Raw genomic sequence first — 17,237 nt, 5'->3', positions numbered from 1 at the left:
AGGAGGTAGTGGAGAATAGCTGCCGCTCTCACCGCGTGTTGCACCCGCGTTTTTCGCCACCTCAACCCATGACAAAAAAAAAGAAACTTTATTCAAACGTGTGTTTAACCAAAGACTGATTGTGCGTTTTCTTTCGGAAACTCACCCATCTTGAATTCGCAGCTGCGTTCGCATCGAAGGGACACTACAGCTCGCCCTGTTCGCCACCCCTCTTGATCACCCGGAGCTTTTCCTGCTTTGGTTTCGGCGTATCGTTCGGGATCTTCTCGTGGATCGGAGCCGGTTCCGATTTTCGCTCCGGAGCGGGCGCCGGGGTCGTGGTAGTGGTGGGGGTGGCCTTTTCCTTCTTCTTTTCCTTCTTTTTGGGAGCCTCCGTCGGAGCGGGCTTCTCCGCCGACGTGGCTGGCTTCTGCGCGGTAGTCGGCTTGGGCGGACTTTCCTGCTGCTTGGGTGGGGCTGGAGTTGTTGTAGGGGTGGTTGTGGTTGGCTTTGGCGTAGCCTTTTCCGTAGTGGTGGGCTTCGGGGTGGTTGTGGTGGTGGTCACTGGCTTCGCGGTGGTTGGCTTCGCGGTAGCTGGCTTCGCGGTGGTTGGCTTCGCAGTGGTTGGCTTCGGTGTGGTGGTGGTAGTGGTAGGTGGTTTCGGTGTTGTGGTGGTTGTAGTGGTAGTAGTGGTCACTGGATTCATACGGAAATTTTGTCAATTTTTGAGGGAGGTAAATGAGTAATGGAAATATTTATAGCGTTCAGAATCGGATTCTATGAACATTTTTGCAGTTCTTGCATATAAGCGAAGGCAGATTAAGCCCTTTGGATTCTGAACGCTAGATTTAGGCAACCCAAAGTAGCAGATTATTATTGGCATTATGACTATCATCTTTCTGTCTGTCTTCCCTGCCGTGTCTACCTTCCCTGCCGTGTCTACTTTCCCTGCCTCATCTGTCTCGTCTGTTTGGCTGACTCGTATCTTGTTCTGTGTAGTTTGTCTAGTCTAGGCTAAAGAGCCTGAATTTATAAAGAGACAACATGTCGAGATTATCTGTCAAACTCATAATAAAAGTTATTCCAATCGAGCAGAAGACCTGTCAAATGGATAAGATGTCGCCTCTTTACCCAATTCAGTCTCTTTAGTCTAGGCTAGTCGGTCTTCTCTTACTTGTTTATCTCGTCTGCTTTGTCTGCCTCGTCTGTCGTGGCTTGCTCGTACTTTGTGTCTATTTCGTCTATGTTGTCTGCCTGATCCAATTTATCTTTATCTTGTCCACCTCATCTGTCTTGTTTGACATGTCTAACTTGTATTTCGTCTTTCTTTCTGTCTGACTTCACTGGCCCGAATGTCTGTCTTGTCTGTCTAATTTGCCTCATCTATCTTCTTTGTGTTGTCTAATTTGTCTTCTTTTTCGGCATCCGTCTTATCTATCTTGTCTATCTCATCTGCCTCATCTGTCGCGTCTGTCTTTTTCTAATTCGTCTACTTTTTCCACCTCATCTGTCGTACCTGGTTTGCCTGATGTGTATGTCTCGTCTGCCTCGTCTATCTTATCTACATTCAACATATGATCTCAAATCCGCCCTTTTTGCCTCATGCAAAAACCTTAAAATGGCGTATTCGATATTTCCAATCGAAATTACGTCTGAGACAAAGTTTTTTTTTTTGCGATATTCAACATGGCCGAATTTTAGCTCAAATCTCAAGGAATGATTGGCCACAACAAACAATTATGCACTGTTTCATGCAAACCGAAGAAGGTAGCATCAGATCGATTCGTCATTTGGCGTGGAACTGCTCTTATCTGTTTGGATAAACTTGTCAACTGCCTCATCTATCTCTCATCTGTCTCATTTGTATTCTAACAAATTTTCTAACTAGTCAAATTGTGCTACCTCATCAGTCGTACCTACCTTGTCAGATTTGTCTGTCTGCCTATTCTGTTTTGTCTACCTCTTCCAACTTGCCTACCTTGTCTGGCTGCACTATCTCGTCTGATTTAACAGTGTTGTCTAACTCTTTTGCCTTGTCTGTATCGTCTTGTTTGTCTACCTTGCCTGGCTGCACAGCCTTGTCTGTTTCGAATGTCATGCATATCTTGACTGCTTTATGAGCCTCTTGTCTTGTTTGTCTTCAGGCTTGTTTGTATTTGTCCTCAGATTTGACTTCTATTGTCTGTCTTCAGTCTTGTGTTGGATTGCTGTGTCTTCAGTGTTGTCGGTGTCTTCAGTCTTATCTGTATATTCAGTCTTGTCTGTGTCTTCAGTCTTGTCTTGTCTGTCTTCAGTCTTGTCTGTATTTTGGGTCTTGTCTTGTATATCTTCAGTAATGTCCGTGCCTTCAGTCTTGTATCGTCTATCTTCAGTCTTGTCATGTCTTGTCTTCTCTTGATTGTCTGTATCTTCAGTCTTGTATGTGTTCTCAATCTTGTTTGTGTCTTCAGTCTTGTTTGTGTCTTCAATGTTGTCTGTATTTTCAGTCTTGTCTGTGTCTTTAGTCCGGTCATGGCTTGTCTTCTCTTGTTTGTCTGTATTTTCAGTCTTGTCTGTGTCTTCAGTATTGTCTGTGCCTTCAGTCTTGGCATGTCTTGTCTTCTCTTGCTTGTCTTCAGTCTTCTCTTGTCTATATTCAGTCTTGTCTGTGTTTTGGGTCTAGTCTTGTATATCTTCAGTAATGTCCGTGTCTTCAGTCTTGTATCGTCTATCTTCAGTAATATCTGTCTTCAGACTTGTCTGTATCTTCAGTCTTGTATGTATTTTCAGTCTTGTCTGTATCTTCAGTCTTGTCTGTGTCTTCAGTCTTGTCTGTGTCTTCAGTCTTGTCATGTCTTGTCTTCTCTTTATTGTCTTCGATCTTGTCTGTATCTTCAGTCTTGTATGTGTTCTCAATCTTGTTTGTGTCTTCAGTCTTGTTTGTGTCTTCAATGTTGTCTGTATCTTCAGTCTTGTCTGTGTCTTTAGTCCTGTCATGGTTTGTCTTCTCTTGTTTGTCTTCAGTCTTGTCTGTATTTTCAGTATTGTTTGTGTCTTCAGTATTGTCTGTGTCTTCAGTCTTGGTATGTCTTGTCTTCAGTCTTATCTTGCCTATCTTCAGTCTTGTATGTCTCTTCGGTATTGTCTTGTTTGTATTCAGTCTAATCTGTCTTCAGCCTAGTCTTGTCTTGTTAGAGTCTTCAGTCTTGTCTTGTCAGTGTCATCAGTCTTGCTTTGCCTTGTATATCTTCAGTAATGTCCGTGTCTCCAGTCTTGTCTCGTTTTGTTTGTCTTCAGTTTTGTTTGTCTTCAGTCGTGTCTGCCTTCAGCTTTGTCTTTGTATTGTCTGTGTTTTCAGTCTTATCTTGTCTTATTTGTATTCCTCAGATTTGACTTGTGTTGTCTGTCTTCAGTCTTGTGTTGCCTTTCTGTGTCTTCAGTGTTGTCTGTGTCTTTAGTCTTATCTGTATCTTCAGTCTTGTCTGTGTCTTCAGTCTTGTCATGTCTTGTATTCTCTTTATTTTCTTCGATCTTGTCTGTATCTTCAGTCTTGTATGTGTTCTCAATCTTGTTTGTGTCTTCAGTCTTGTTTGTGTCTTCAATGTTGTCTGTATCTTCATTCTTATCTGTGTCTTTAGTCCTGTCATGGCTTGTCTTCTCTTGTTTGTCTTCAGTCTTGTCTGTCTTGTCTTCTCTTGTTTGTCTTCAGTCTTGTCTTGTCTGTCTTCAGTCTTGTCTGTGTCTTGGGTCTTGTCTTGTATATCTTCAGTAATGTCCGTCCCGCGTAGCACACTTTCATCAGAACAAGTTACAGCAACTTGTTTATGACTGAAATAAGTCGTATATAAGTTTCTACAATTGATTTGTTACAAGCGTGCTACTAGGGGTGTCTTCAGTCTTGTATCGTCTATCTCCAGTCATATCTGTCTTCAGACTTGTATGTATCTTCAGTCTTGTATGTGTCTTCAGTCTTGTCTGTGCCTTCAGTCTTGTCATGTCTTGTCTTCTCTTGGTTGTCTTCAGTCTTGTCTGTCTTCAGTCTTGTCTTGTCTGTCTTCAGTCTTGTCTGTATTTTCAGTCTTGTCTGTATCTTCAGTCTTGTCTGTGTCTTCAGTCTTGGCATGTCTTGTATTCTCTTTATTGTCTTCGATCTTGTCTGTATCTTCAGTCTTGTCTGGGTTCTCAATCTTGTTTGTGTCTTCAGTCTTGTTTGTGTCTTCAATGTTTTCTGTATCTTCAGTCTTGTCGGTGTCTTTAGTCCTGTCATGGCTTGTCTTCTCTTGTTTGTCTGTATTTTCAGTCTTATCTGTGTCTTCAGTATTGTCTGTGCCTTCAGTCTTGGCATGTCTTGTCTTCAGTCTTATCTTGTCTATCTTCAATCGTGTATGTCTCTTCGGTATTGTCTTATTTGTATTCAGTCTTATCTGTCTTCAGTCTAGCTTTGTCTTGTTAGAGTCTTCAGTCTTGTCTTGTCAGTGTCATCAGTCTTGCTTTGCTTTGTATATCTTCAGTCATGTCCGTGTCTCCAGTCTTGTCTCGTTTTGTTTGTTTTCAGTTTTGTTTGTCTTCAGCTTTGTCTGTCTTCAGTCTTGTCTGTGTTTTCAGTCTTATCTTGTCTTGTTTGTATTCCTCAGATTTGACTTGTGTTGTCTGTCTTCAGTCTTGTGTTGCATTGCTGTGTCTTCAGTGTTGTCTGTGTCTTCAGTCTTATCTGTATCTTCAGTCTTGCCTGTGTCTTCAGTCTTGTCATGTCTTGTCTTCTCTTGATTGTCTTCGATCTTGTCTGTATCTTCAGTCTTGTCTGGGTTCTCAATCTTGTTTGTGTCTTCAGTCTTGTTTGTGTCTTCAATGTTGTCTGTATCTTTAGTCTTGTCTGTATATTTAGTCCTGTCATGGCTTGTCTTCTCTTGTTTGTCTTCAGTCTTGTCTGTATTTTCAGTCTTGTCTGTGTCTTCAGTATTGTCTGTGTCTTCAGTCTTGGCATGTCTTGTCTTCTTTTGCTTGTCTTCAGTCTTGTCTTGTCTATCTTCAGTCTTGTCTGTCTCTTCCGTATTGTCTTGTTTGTATTCAGTCTTATCTGTCTTCAGTCTAGTCTTGTCTAGAGTCTTCAGTCTTGTTTTGTCAGTGTCATCAGTCTTGATTTGCCTTGTATGTCTTCAGCCATGTCCGTGTCTCCAGTCTTGTCTCGTCTTGTCTTGTCTATCGTCAGTATTATCTGTCTTCATTCTTGTATGTGGCTTCAGTCTTGTCTGTGTCTTCGGTATTGTCTATGTCTTCAGTCTTGGTATGTATGGTCTTCTCTTGCTTGTCTTGCCTTGGCTCTCTTCAGTCTTGTCTGTGTCTTAGGTAATGTCTTGTCTTGTCTATCTTCAGTCATGTCCGTATCTTCAGTATCAGTCATGTTCAGTATCAGTATTATCTGTCTTCAATCTTGTATGTGGCTTCAGTCTTGTCTGTGTCTTCGGTATTGTCTATGTCTTCAGTCTTGGTATGTATGGTCTTCTCTTGCTTGTCTTGCCTTGGCTCTCTTCAGTCTTGTATGTGTCTTAGGTAATGTCTTGCCATGTCTGTCTTCAGTCTTATCTGTCTTCAATCTTGCCTGCCATCAGGATTGTCTACCTTCAGTCTTGCCATGTCTGTCTTCAGTCTTGTCTGTCTTCAATCTTGCCTTGTCTACTCCTAACGGACTGCTCAGTAATCAAGCAAACTTCTTCCTTCGGGAAACACACTGGTTACGTATGCAAAACTCCACTCGGTTAGTAAAACTGAATCAAACAAAAACCCAAACGCATACTTGCTCAACTTAACCTTCAGAGTTCCCCCGTGTAGTAGTAATCCACCTCTAGATACAACCACGAAAATAAGTTCTTAAACCGCATATTCAAAAATTCTCCCAATTGTACATACCTGGCTTCTTGGTCGTAGTGGTGGTAGTAGTTGGCTTCGGCGTGGTCGTCGTCGTCGTAGTTGCAGCCTCCGGCTTCTTAGCTACACTCGGCTCCACCGCCGGTTCAAAGCGAACGTTTTGCACGCGCATCTTCGGCGCCTTGGGCAATTGGACGCGAGCCAGATACTTGTTGTACGGTGATCCCAGATACAGGTAGTCTCCCAGCTCGGCAACGTGCGAAACCGCAGAGACCGACTTGTCGAATCCGTGCAGCGATCCGACGATGTTTCCGTTCCAATCCAGGCGGACGATGGTCACCCGATCGGGACTGGCGAATGACATGGTCTCGAAGTGTCCAATGGCGTGCAGCAGCCGTTGGGTGTGGACGGTGGGCAACACTTGGTGCAGCATACGGAACGGCATCTCGGCGATAGCGAGCATACGGGCAAGGAACTTACGAATCAATGGAACCCGAGACAAGAGGCGTGTCAGCGAGGGATTCACCTCGTCGGCAGCCATAACCAGCGGTGCCCAGAGGCCTTCCTCGTTGGCGATCAGGTTGTCACCCAGTCCAGGCAGACCGTCGACGAAGATATCGTCCGTTCCGGCCTTCGGTCCCTTTAGGTAGACACGTCGAATCAACGAGGCCATGGTTTCAACAACCACTACGAAGTCTTCGTTTGGACTCAGAGCCAAGCCGTTGGCGAAGTACAGACGATCCAGCAGGACAGTGTTCTTCTTGGTTTTCCTATCGTAATGGAACAGCCGACCGGAAGGATTCATAAAGAGAGTGAACACTCCATCCTGGAGATCGACATCGGACGTCGACTCGGTCCAGTAGATATCGCCATTCTTGGTCACGGCTACGCTGTTAAACAGGCGCGGCTTACGGTTGACGCCTTTTCCATCCAGGACGACATCACGCGAAACGAGCTGAATCTTGTCTCCGTTGATGAGATCGACCAACCAGATTCCATAGTAGGCATCAGCCACGATCAGATTATTACCCTGCGTATCGAAGGCCAATCCCAGAGGACGACCGCAAATTTCCTCCTCCACAGAGGTTTCTGCAAATAATTGTTCAGAGATTACTTCATTCAAAGGTATGTAGGTACCGATGGGAGGGGAAAACTCACCGCAAGGTTTGCCGAACTTGGCCACGTGTGTGATGTGTTGACCGGTGATGCGAAGCACTTCGCCCCCGTGGACGGTGGTGAAGATTTCCTTGCCCCGCACCAGGAGTGCCTCCGGGCCGTACACTTTGCCCTCGAACAGTCGCTCGGCATTGTCCAGGTGGTTGTTCGGCTCCAAGCCTCCCTTAAGCTCCTTCAGCGGAGGTATGCTGTGCGCGCGAGAAAGGTATGGCAAAGTTGATCGATTAGCTAGTCATGCCACTCTCTAATGATAATTACTGCTCGAGTGGGAGAGCGTGCGTACGTGATGATCATGCAAATGTGGACTGGGTTCAACAGGAGGATGAGATTTTTGCGGGATACGGTAATGCGTCGTTGTTGTCAATCCAAGGTTGACTCAAATCAAAACTGTAAGTCATTGAATAGAAATCCAAGTCGGTTTAAAACGAAGCAACAAATGCTTTGATCGCCTTGAGACATGAATCTCTGGATACTACGGAAGTAATCGATTTGATTACTACAGACATGCCTCTTATTTTCCAGCTCAAAGCTCATCGGAATTGCTTCTATGGAACATTTCAAACGCAATAAGAAAAGAACACTGATAAAGCATAAATTAGTGCCAACATTTCAAAGGGCGTAAATGCTTTTGAAAACAATAGCTTTGCAGTCGATTTCTCGCAACTAAAAGTTTACCCCTTCTAAATAACAATGCAAGATAGTAGAGCAAACATTGCTCTACCTATTGGTGTTATTATTTTTCATGAGTGAACTTTTAAGCGAGAAATCGACGACTAGAGTCATTGTTTACAAATGCAATTACGCCCCTTTGAAATGTTGGCACTGAAATGTATGCTTCAACGGGGGCCTCCCTTCTCCCAGGCGGTTAAGGCGCAGCTATAAAGGAAGACCATGCTGGAAGTGGCTGGGTTCATTCCCGGCCCGGTGTAGGAATTTTTCGGGATGAGACTGAAGTTACAACACAAGTTGAGAACCGACGTAAAGTTCCAGTTGGGACGTAATAGCCAAAGAATAAAAATAAAAAATATGCTTCCAAGGGGTGGATGAACTATGTGCATGCAGCGTACAAACGTGTTCAGTAGATGATTTGGATTAGGACATATTGCTCACCTCATTTGAAGCAAATAAGCATTTTTTTTTATAGGAGGCTGCAAGCTTCGAAAAAACAAAGTACCTTCTTACATTGATAAGCAAGACACGGTACAAAGTTTCTGATGCAACTGCTGCAGCTGGTGTACATGCTAATCTTACTGATAACAGTAGCTTGATAAATAATATGGTTCCTATACAGGGTCTTTTACATTTAGCATGATGACGTTTGACATAATCGCTATGAATCGCCATATTTTGGAAACTTACAGTAACTTACAATCAATGATGACTTGTGATTTGTGGTAATATTTCCTTCTTAAAATATTCTATATAGAAGGAAATAATTATTTTTTTTTATCGAATATTTAATAAAGAGAATATATTCCCTTCTTTGAATATTTCATAAAGAGAATGTCCGTTCTTCGAATATTTATTAAAGTAGAAAATTCTCTCATTTATGAATATTCATTTATAGTGCGTGGGAGTATAGTTGAAAGGAAAACAACGAGAAAATAAAGCATTCCGGTTTGAATTCTGTTATGCCAAGGGTTCTCATGCCAAATGTACCAGGCCCATTGTCATGTCGTGCAAAATAATATTGCACGATAGAACATTATGTTCTATCGTACAACATTGTTCACACCATTTAGAGTTTTCCACTTCAACCACCTCAAGGTCTGTGATCTGTGGCCGTCGCTTCTGTGTCTGGTTGGCTAGGTGCGTTATACACAGACATTGGGCTTTTATCATAATTAATTAATAAACAACACCAACAACCATAATAAGCAACTCCAAGTGACATCATACTAACAAAATTCAAATCAAAATCCTGCAACAGTTTTCTTCCAGTGTATTCGAGTTTGTCTAGTCGATGATGAAGACGACCGTCGAAAAGAGAAAGAACCAATAAAGCGCGAGCAACAACAACAACAACAACAACAACAACAACAACACCGTGGCAAGGACAAGGACAAGGTGACAGAAAATAGTGAATGAATGAGCGAGAGCCGAGACCGAAAACGCAACCACTTAGCGACGGTGGCCGCCGTCGTCGTCGGGGCGGTGAAAGTCACCATCGAACGTTACATGTTTTATGCGACTGGGTAGCGATCAAATCAATGCACTTACCTGAACCCTTCGAAGGGGAACGTGGTTTTCGGTGGAAGCCCCGGCAGTAGAACTACCAGGAAAAAGAACACCAGGAAATTGATCACCCGGATGCGAATCTTGTACATGAGACCCATCCTGCTTATTCTTTTTGCCCTGACAGGGGCCCTCTTCTGATGAGGAGAGTGTTACGTCTATACCGGCACTGGGAACTGGCGTTTGTCGCCTAAAAAATGGAATAAATTTGGCACCGATTGCTCAAATCGCTGCGATACGAATCGATACGCAATAATTCACTAATTTCTGACCAGCAATCACTGGAACAAGAGATGTGGGATGTGGTCACCCCTGACGGTTCCGAAAAAACCGCACCACAAAAAGAATCTGATCTTTCTATTGATGACACGGCACAACCCGCGACTAAAAGAAAAAGACAACCGCGGACGGAATCACTAATCGTTTTGCTTTCACACTGGCTAAAACTGTCAAAGTTCGGGTCGACTTCGTCAGTGTTTCGGTTTGAGTAAAATGTTCAGTCCAGGTAACACCGATGTTTCTGATTAGAGGAATGGAGGTGAAATGGTCCAATCTGCGGGGTCTGGTAAAAAAAAACAGGGGGACAATATTTCCACTTCCCACATCCATTTTATCCACAAACTGACATTCTCATACGCTTCAAACGAAATAAAAAAACAGATTTTTTTCTGTTCCGTACCTCCATTTTCTATGTCTATGCATCTATGCATCCCTGTCTGTTTTTTGCAATATATCCTGAATGTTATTCTTCTCCATAATAAATAAATACCATAAACGAACGGTAACCCGGATGGTAGAACCAACAATCAATACGAAACTAACGATTTTAAATTGGCTCACTACTTGACTAGCCTATTGGTGCCAAGCAAACGATTAACGTACCTCATTCTAGTCGAAATTCTAGTACTACGCAATGATTGTTTTGATTCGCTATGAAAGTTTGACAGATAAAATGAGGGGTTATTGGTTTTTCCTATGTTTCGAGGGGTGAATCGATTAGCTTGGGACCGAAGAGAGTACCAGCATAGAGGTAACTCTAAGACCACTGGGTCCCGAAGAAAATCATTATTATTTTTGGCTCACTCAGTACCAGAACAACGGTCCCAAGCAGTCCCAAGCTATTTCACTCACCCCTGCATGTTCTGCATGAATCCACACACCCCTGATGTTATCTGTCAAACTTTCATAGCGAATCAAAACAAACATAATGTAGTAATAGAATTTCAACTAGAATAGGGTATGTTAATCGTTTGCTTGGGACCAATAGGCTACTAAAGTGGTGAGCCAATTTAAAATCGTTAGTTTCGTATTGATTGTTGGTAGAACTATCTCAAATGATTTGGATGATACCCCGAACACGTCGTTAAGCTCTTTCTTATGGTTATTTTTATTAGGGTTGTCTATCGGCTTTCCATGCTCGGTAATGGCGGCATGTTTGTATGAATTAATGTATCCTTCACTGCAGGGTTGCTTCCACTCACTTGCTATAAAAAATATATTTCGAAATTATGCAATCATTAGATGATATAATGATATGTGATGAACTACATCAGTGCACCCCTCGTTAGTATATGTATCTTGGTAGCGCATATCATTATAATAACCTTGGCGCTCATCACCAATAGTTAGCCTGTTGTTTTTTGCTTTCCATTCTTGAATAAAACGTGTAACTTTGCAACCGCGTGTTTTTCTCTTTCGAAAGTATTTCGTGTTCGTTCCGGGTTATTCTTTTCAGCCGACGAAGATCCACTGTTGAACCTGTCCACCTTGGCCTACAGGCTATGGGCCCAGTGGAGGTTGTGAGGATAAACTGTTATTTATCTCGTAAAAAGAGGAAACATTTTTTCGTCGGAACAGACGAAAACCGCCAGTCGGTGCAAAAATTTTTGGTTGCTGTTGTCGGTGTGCGTGACTGTTAGTACAACAGCCAGGAAAATGGACACAATCAGCAAGTTTTCGAAGCTGAGCAATCAAAACTGGCAGTCCTGGAAATTCAGGATGGAGATGCTCCTGACCAGGGAGGAGCTGTTCTACGTCATCGATGGTGTCAAGCCGGAGCCTGTAACGGCCCAATGGACCAAGGATAATAAAAAGGCGCGCGCAACTATGGGGTTGTGCATTGAGGACAACCAATACAGCCTCATAAAGACAGCAGAGTCAGCCCGCGATTTCTGGGATAATTTACAGAAGTATTACGAAAAAGTCACCGTGACTTCTATGGTGTCCCTTCTCAAAAAGTTGTGCAACTTAAACTTACGAGAAACGAGAAGGAGGTGATTTGGAACCGCACCTATTCGAGTTGGATGATCTCTTCGAGCGATTGGAGAACGCCGGGCAGGATTTGGAAAATCAGCTGAAAATCGCTATGATTTTGAGGAGTTTGCCAGATTCCTACAGCAGTTTGGTGACAGCGCTTGAAGGCAGGCCAGATGAAGATATGACCGTCGAGCTGGTTCGGTCCAAACTCTCCTTTCTGCGCTCGGACGAGTACGAGCGCAGAAAGGAGCGGTATGGAGGATCATCCGGTGACGCAAAGGCGTTGAAGAGCAGCGTGAAGTTGCACAGTGCAGTGAAAGACAAATCCGAGATTGTGTGCTTTTTTTGCAAGAAGTCGGGCCACATGAAGCAAGATTGTTTGCGATTTCAGGCCCTGAAGAACAAAAGTGATAAAGACAAGCGAGATGAAAACAAGAAGACATATCGCCAGGGTGATCACCCGAAGGCCAAGCAGGCCACTGAGAAGAGTTCCAGTGCTGTTTTGTTTATGGCCGGAGAGAAGAGGCAAAGTTGCTGGGTTGTGGACAGCGGTGCTAGCAGCCACATGTGCAACGACAGAAGTGTATTTACCTCGCTCAGCGAAGAGAGCGCTCCGGAAGTGATTCTCGCGGACGGAACTGTAGTGCAATCGGTAGGATGTGGTACTGGTGTGGTGACCGGCGTAGATGGCTGCGGAAATACAGTGGATATAAAACTCTCGGAAGTGTTGTTTGTACCGTAGTTGAACAGCTGTTTGCTTTCGGTGGTAAAGCTGGCTGCTAAGGACTTTGTGGTGATGGTGGTGATCTTTAGAAAAGACGATTGTGACATTTGTAATCTGTCGGGTACAGTGAAGGTGAAAGGCATCCGATCTGGTAGCTTGTATCACCTGAAAACGGTGGAAACAGTGATGAAGAGTGAAACCAAGCAGCACAATGAACTGTGTCAGCACCAGTGGCACCGCCGATTCGGACATCGTGATCCGTCGAGTGTTGATAGAATGAATAGAGAGAATCTGGTGGCAGGGATGACGCTGAAGGATTGCGGAATCAGGTTGACCTGCGAAACGTGTTTGGAAGGGAAGCTATCGCGGACGCCGATCCCCAGAGCAGCCGAACGAGCGTCTACGCAAATTCTGAATGTGGTGCACACAGATTTGTGTGGGTCAATGAGAACTGCAACACCCAGCGGCAACCGCTTCCTGATGACAGTCATAGATGACTTTAGCAGGTATGCAGTCGTGTATCCCCTCGCCCGGAAGTCGGATGCTGCCGACAAGATCATCGAGTATTTCAGGTACGTGCAAAATTTGTTTGGTAGAAAGCCGCGAGTTATCCGCTCTGACGGAGGGGGCGAGTATGATAATAAGAAGCTTCAAACATTCTTTGCGAAGGAGGGGATCAGAGCCCAGTTCACCACCCCCTATACGCCACAACAGAATGGCGTGGCCGAAAGGCGCAATAGGTACCTACAGGAGATGGCTACAACAATGTTGCTCGATGCGAAACTTGACAAAAAATACTGGGGTGAAGCTGTACTGGCTGCCACCTACCTGCAGAACAGGTTGCCCTCCCCAGACAACCAGAATGCACGTATATTCAAAGTTGTTTTCGTGATATACAAACATATATACAAACAAACAATTCGTATAGAATGCAAAGAAATGGCTTATACGTACAAAAGTGGAGGCCATATACGTGCATATTTTAATTTAATTTTAGACGAGTTGATTTATCATCATTTACGATTTAATCTGTAATAACAAATTCATTTTGAAAAGTCTAACGATGTAATCCGATTTAATTTGTGATACAGTACGACGGAAAAATCAGTCATCGCATATAAGTCGGAAATTTGCATTCTATACGATTTAACTTAAACATAGTGCGAGGTATGCCACTCTTATATGCGATTTTGACTTAAACTGTAGCAATTTACGATACGGTCTGTACATTGTTATACGATTTCTGGTTGTCTGGGTCACGCTCAGTGGACACAACACCTTTTGAGAAGTGGTATGGGAGGAAACCTGACGTTAAGCACTTGAGGGTTTACGGGTCACAGGCGTGGGTTCACATCCCGGATGTGAAGCGTGGGAAATTTGATAGTAAAGCGCAGAAACTCACATTCATAGGCTACTCTGAACAGCATAAAAGATATCGGTTCGTTGATTTAGTGACGGAAAAGTCACTAAAGGTGAGTTGGAAACTGATTCAATTACTGATGGGGTAGAGTGGCTTGCTGGTAAGGATGGTGGACGTGATCGGCAATCGGTGGCCGAGCTGGTGCCAGATCTGATGGACGATAGCGATGCCGAAAGCGAGGATGAAGCAACCCACGACCCCATGGATCAAAGCGAATGCGAGCAGTTCTTCGATTTGAGCTCCACTCCTTCTCTTGATGACCCCCTAGATATGAAACAAGAGCCCGAAGGAGACCATCAGGGCGAATCGAGTAGCCAAGGTGTCCTTAAAACCCGTAACAAGCAGGGGGTAAGTCACTCTGCCACCTTGTGCTTGTGTTGATTGTGTTTCTTGTGTGTTTTTGGATATCAGAACTGTTTCTGGGTATTTCTGCATTTCGACCTACCTGTCAAAACGTTGAGCGAAAATTAATGGTTAATGGCAACCATAACATCCACATTTGCTTATAAACTAAAATTGATGATAGTTTCTTTTTATTGTTCATCTCAATTTCAAACGTAGCTAACATTATTAACAAATCATTAACGTAAATTAACAAAAATCAATGCGAAACATTTGCAGGATTACATCTATGATCTGTGGTCGTTGGAGAATTATACCTTAAACGCTGTCCAGACTGGAGAGTTATAACATGTTATAACGGTTGTCAAATAATTGCAACACAGAAACCACCATCAAGATAGCATGTATAACTCTGTAGTCTGAACGTACTATTATTGTATGAAAACGGCAAAATCAAGGAATCACAGAGTGGTACAAGATTCGTGAGGTGATCGATAGAGCGATGAAAACCTGGCGGAAAGGACACGTTGGATGTGACATGTGGAATGCAGTATGGTGGCGGTGGAGGCGGTTCCAGTTCAGGATAGCAAATCAGCCAATCTGGGCATCAACTTGTCGGCCCACTGCAACACCGACCCCGAAGAGATCATCAGCACGTTCAGCGGGAAACAGCAGTCAAGCAATGAAATTCTGTAAGATCTGTTCAGAACCTGTCCGCCGACGCCTCCGCCAAGGACGATTTCGACTACTTTAATTCATGGGCACGCCGAATCCACGATTCCGACGCTTCCGGTTGCATCAACGGTGGTCCAGAGTTTGGAGATTTCGAATCTAATAGAGGAAATCCGACAACGAATCCCGCTGGTGATGACTTAGCCAAATTTGTGACGTTCAGTTTGGCACCGGTACCAGCAGCTGCCGCTACTCCAGTCAGAGTAAATCAATGTGTCACATCAGCTACCACTGGGATGAGTTTGATGGGATTCAGCCTTGGTATGTGGACTGTGTCTTCTACCTTTGATTTTGTATTTGTATGCATTAAAAGTACATCGTTAATGTCACACCAAATTCTGTTTTCATCTTCCAGCAAAATGGTTTGCTGAAAATGATCCAGCAAAACGATTTTAGCTGAAACAACAGCTAACAACTTTTTAATTGACCACTTTGTCAAGCAGTTTTGGCGTGACTTTCTACCAGCGTTTTCTCAAAACTGGACAAACTAATTTCTATTTTTTTATGAAACGCACAAATGTTGGCTACTTTCCTCGAGGTTCTAGAAGAAAAAATCTTAAAATAATGTTTCATTTCAAAGTTCGAGTGGTAGTAAACGTCATTTTATCTGCTCGAATGAAGTGGTTAATTACTGAAAATCCAGTAATCCGTTGTTTTTGCCGAAAACCAGCAAATCGTGAACTGTTAAAAAGACTTGTGATTCCAGTTAATTAGTGAGACGACCGCTTACAAATAAAATTATGCAAAAAAGCATTGCGTTGTAAAATTTTAACTGGATTAAAATTGTTGGGCTACTATTTTGCATAATAATAACGGTAAGACAGGGGAATATTTTGAAGGAAATATTATCTTGTAACAGATTGCCTTTTATTTTAGATAAATTCGGTAGAAACATGGAGAAGATGATTACGTACGAATGGAGAAGAACTTGAAGATAATCAATAGTTTTGTGTAGAGTTATTTCAATAACGACTGAATAAAAGAGGGTTCAAGTGATTTCTCTAACTACTTGATGCATTGATTTCCTGTTTTTCTTATTAAAACGAGAAAAGCTTCTCGTAATTGCGTAATTGCTGAAATTCCAGCAAAATCAACCCCATATTTTTCAACAAAGAAATTGCTGATTTTCCAGCAACCTTCTGTCAAAAAATATTTGCTGGAATGCCAGCAAAATTTACTTTGCTGGAAGGATTACTGGTTATACAGCTCGGCAAAATCCAGCAAAATTTTGCTGGTTTCCAGCAATAAAAAATGAGTGTACTTGTACTCCCGAATTCTGTTTCCTCGAACGTCTCTTCGAAATCTTTTTTCTTAAATGACTACTTGCCTGGACCGGGAGGTAAACTCGGATTTACAGGGACTCTAAAAGGTATCAAAGGTATAGTTGCTTGAACTGTAGAAGAACTCTTCTGAAAGTCAATCATAATCAATTTATGCCAGCTTGATTACAATCCTATCGGTTTTCAAGTGTTTGTTTTTAATGTGTGCGAAACTGAGTCTAATCCCTCTGTCCTGGCTAAAAATCTCCTAAATAAAGTTGAAAAGAAAAACTGTCCCGGTTTGATTTGTAATTTAAATCTAAATTATAAAAACACCCACACTCACAGTGACACAGTAACAACACCATAGTGGAAAAAGTGTGCATTTGTACTTGTCCCATTTCAGTATCCTACTTACCATGGCGAAAAATCGAAGCATCCTGTTGAAGTGCACTTGAGATCTGTTGGAACTGCTCCAGAGTGTTCCGAAGAGCAGGCAGATTCGATTTGAAGCAAGTTGGATGTGCTGCTGGAATGCCTACCGGGTCAGAGGACTGCAGAGCAGCTAGGCTAGATGCAGGACTTGCTGGAATAGTTGATCGAACGATTCGATGGGAAATTTCCGGGAAGTATGCCGAAAGTGAATGACAGAATTTGTAGCTTTTTCGCACTTGATTCCAATCACTGGATACTGTCCCGGACATGCTCGGTCAGAAAAGAGAATCTATCCCAAACGAACATCAGTCGCAATCAACCCCAGGTAACCTAGCCGAGCCAAGTGCGCCCCTTTCGAAGTTATCTCTGGATCTAAATTTCGCCAATAAAACGAACTCCTTTGTAAGCGACAGCTAGCTGAGCGGTTGGTCTGCGAACGCACAACTGGTAAAACCCGTCGAATTAGCTCGCCCTGTCCAGTCCAGTCCACAATCACCAAACCACCAACGTCGGTCGGATCTTTAATAAACAAAAAAACGAATGTAAATATCAGACGTAAAAAATCCTGGCCAAAGGGGTGCCAAAGATAATAGACAATTTGTCTTTTCATGTAGCATCTCGTGTGGCATAAGGGTGTTTGAGTGTGTCAATGTGTGTTTTTGCTGTGCTAAAGTGGGTGTTGACACAAAGTGGTAGAGTGACTTACCCCCTGCATATGACGTTTAAAATATACTCGTTGATGTTGTTTACAAAAATTAAAAGCATGTTTAAAATAAACGTATTTATTTTAGTTTACAAAACTGTCAAATAAAATAATGTATTCACGTTTATGCGA

At 43.0% G+C, this 17,237-nt stretch overlaps 1 protein-coding gene across 1 annotated transcript in view; it reads right to left on the bottom strand.

Moving 5' to 3' along the window:
* Positions 1–9,646, bottom strand: part of Hmu (Hemomucin) — a 10,094-nt gene extending 448 nt beyond the window's left edge. The window contains exons 1-4 of the mRNA XM_065223142.1: positions 9,220–9,646; positions 6,982–7,187; positions 5,866–6,912; positions 1–675 (exon numbers count right to left, since the gene is read on the bottom strand). The exon at positions 1–675 is cut by the window's left edge and continues 448 nt beyond it. Coding sequence (XP_065079214.1) covers positions 185–675; positions 5,866–6,912; positions 6,982–7,187; positions 9,220–9,335 — 1,860 coding nt within the window. The 5' untranslated portion in view covers positions 9,336–9,646 and the 3' untranslated portion in view covers positions 1–184. The remainder of the gene's footprint in view (positions 676–5,865; positions 6,913–6,981; positions 7,188–9,219) is intronic.
* Positions 9,647–17,237: the final 7,591 nt, after the last annotated feature.

This window comes from Ochlerotatus camptorhynchus, unplaced genomic scaffold (genome assembly GCF_037179485.1).
Source record: "Ochlerotatus camptorhynchus isolate MF236.1 unplaced genomic scaffold, CSIRO-AGI_Acam_v1.1 ptg000185l, whole genome shotgun sequence".
Lineage (NCBI taxonomy): Eukaryota > Metazoa > Arthropoda > Insecta > Diptera > Culicidae > Ochlerotatus > Ochlerotatus camptorhynchus.
The sequence above is the reverse complement of the archived record's forward strand: the minus strand, read 5'-3'. Positions and strand labels throughout refer to the sequence as shown.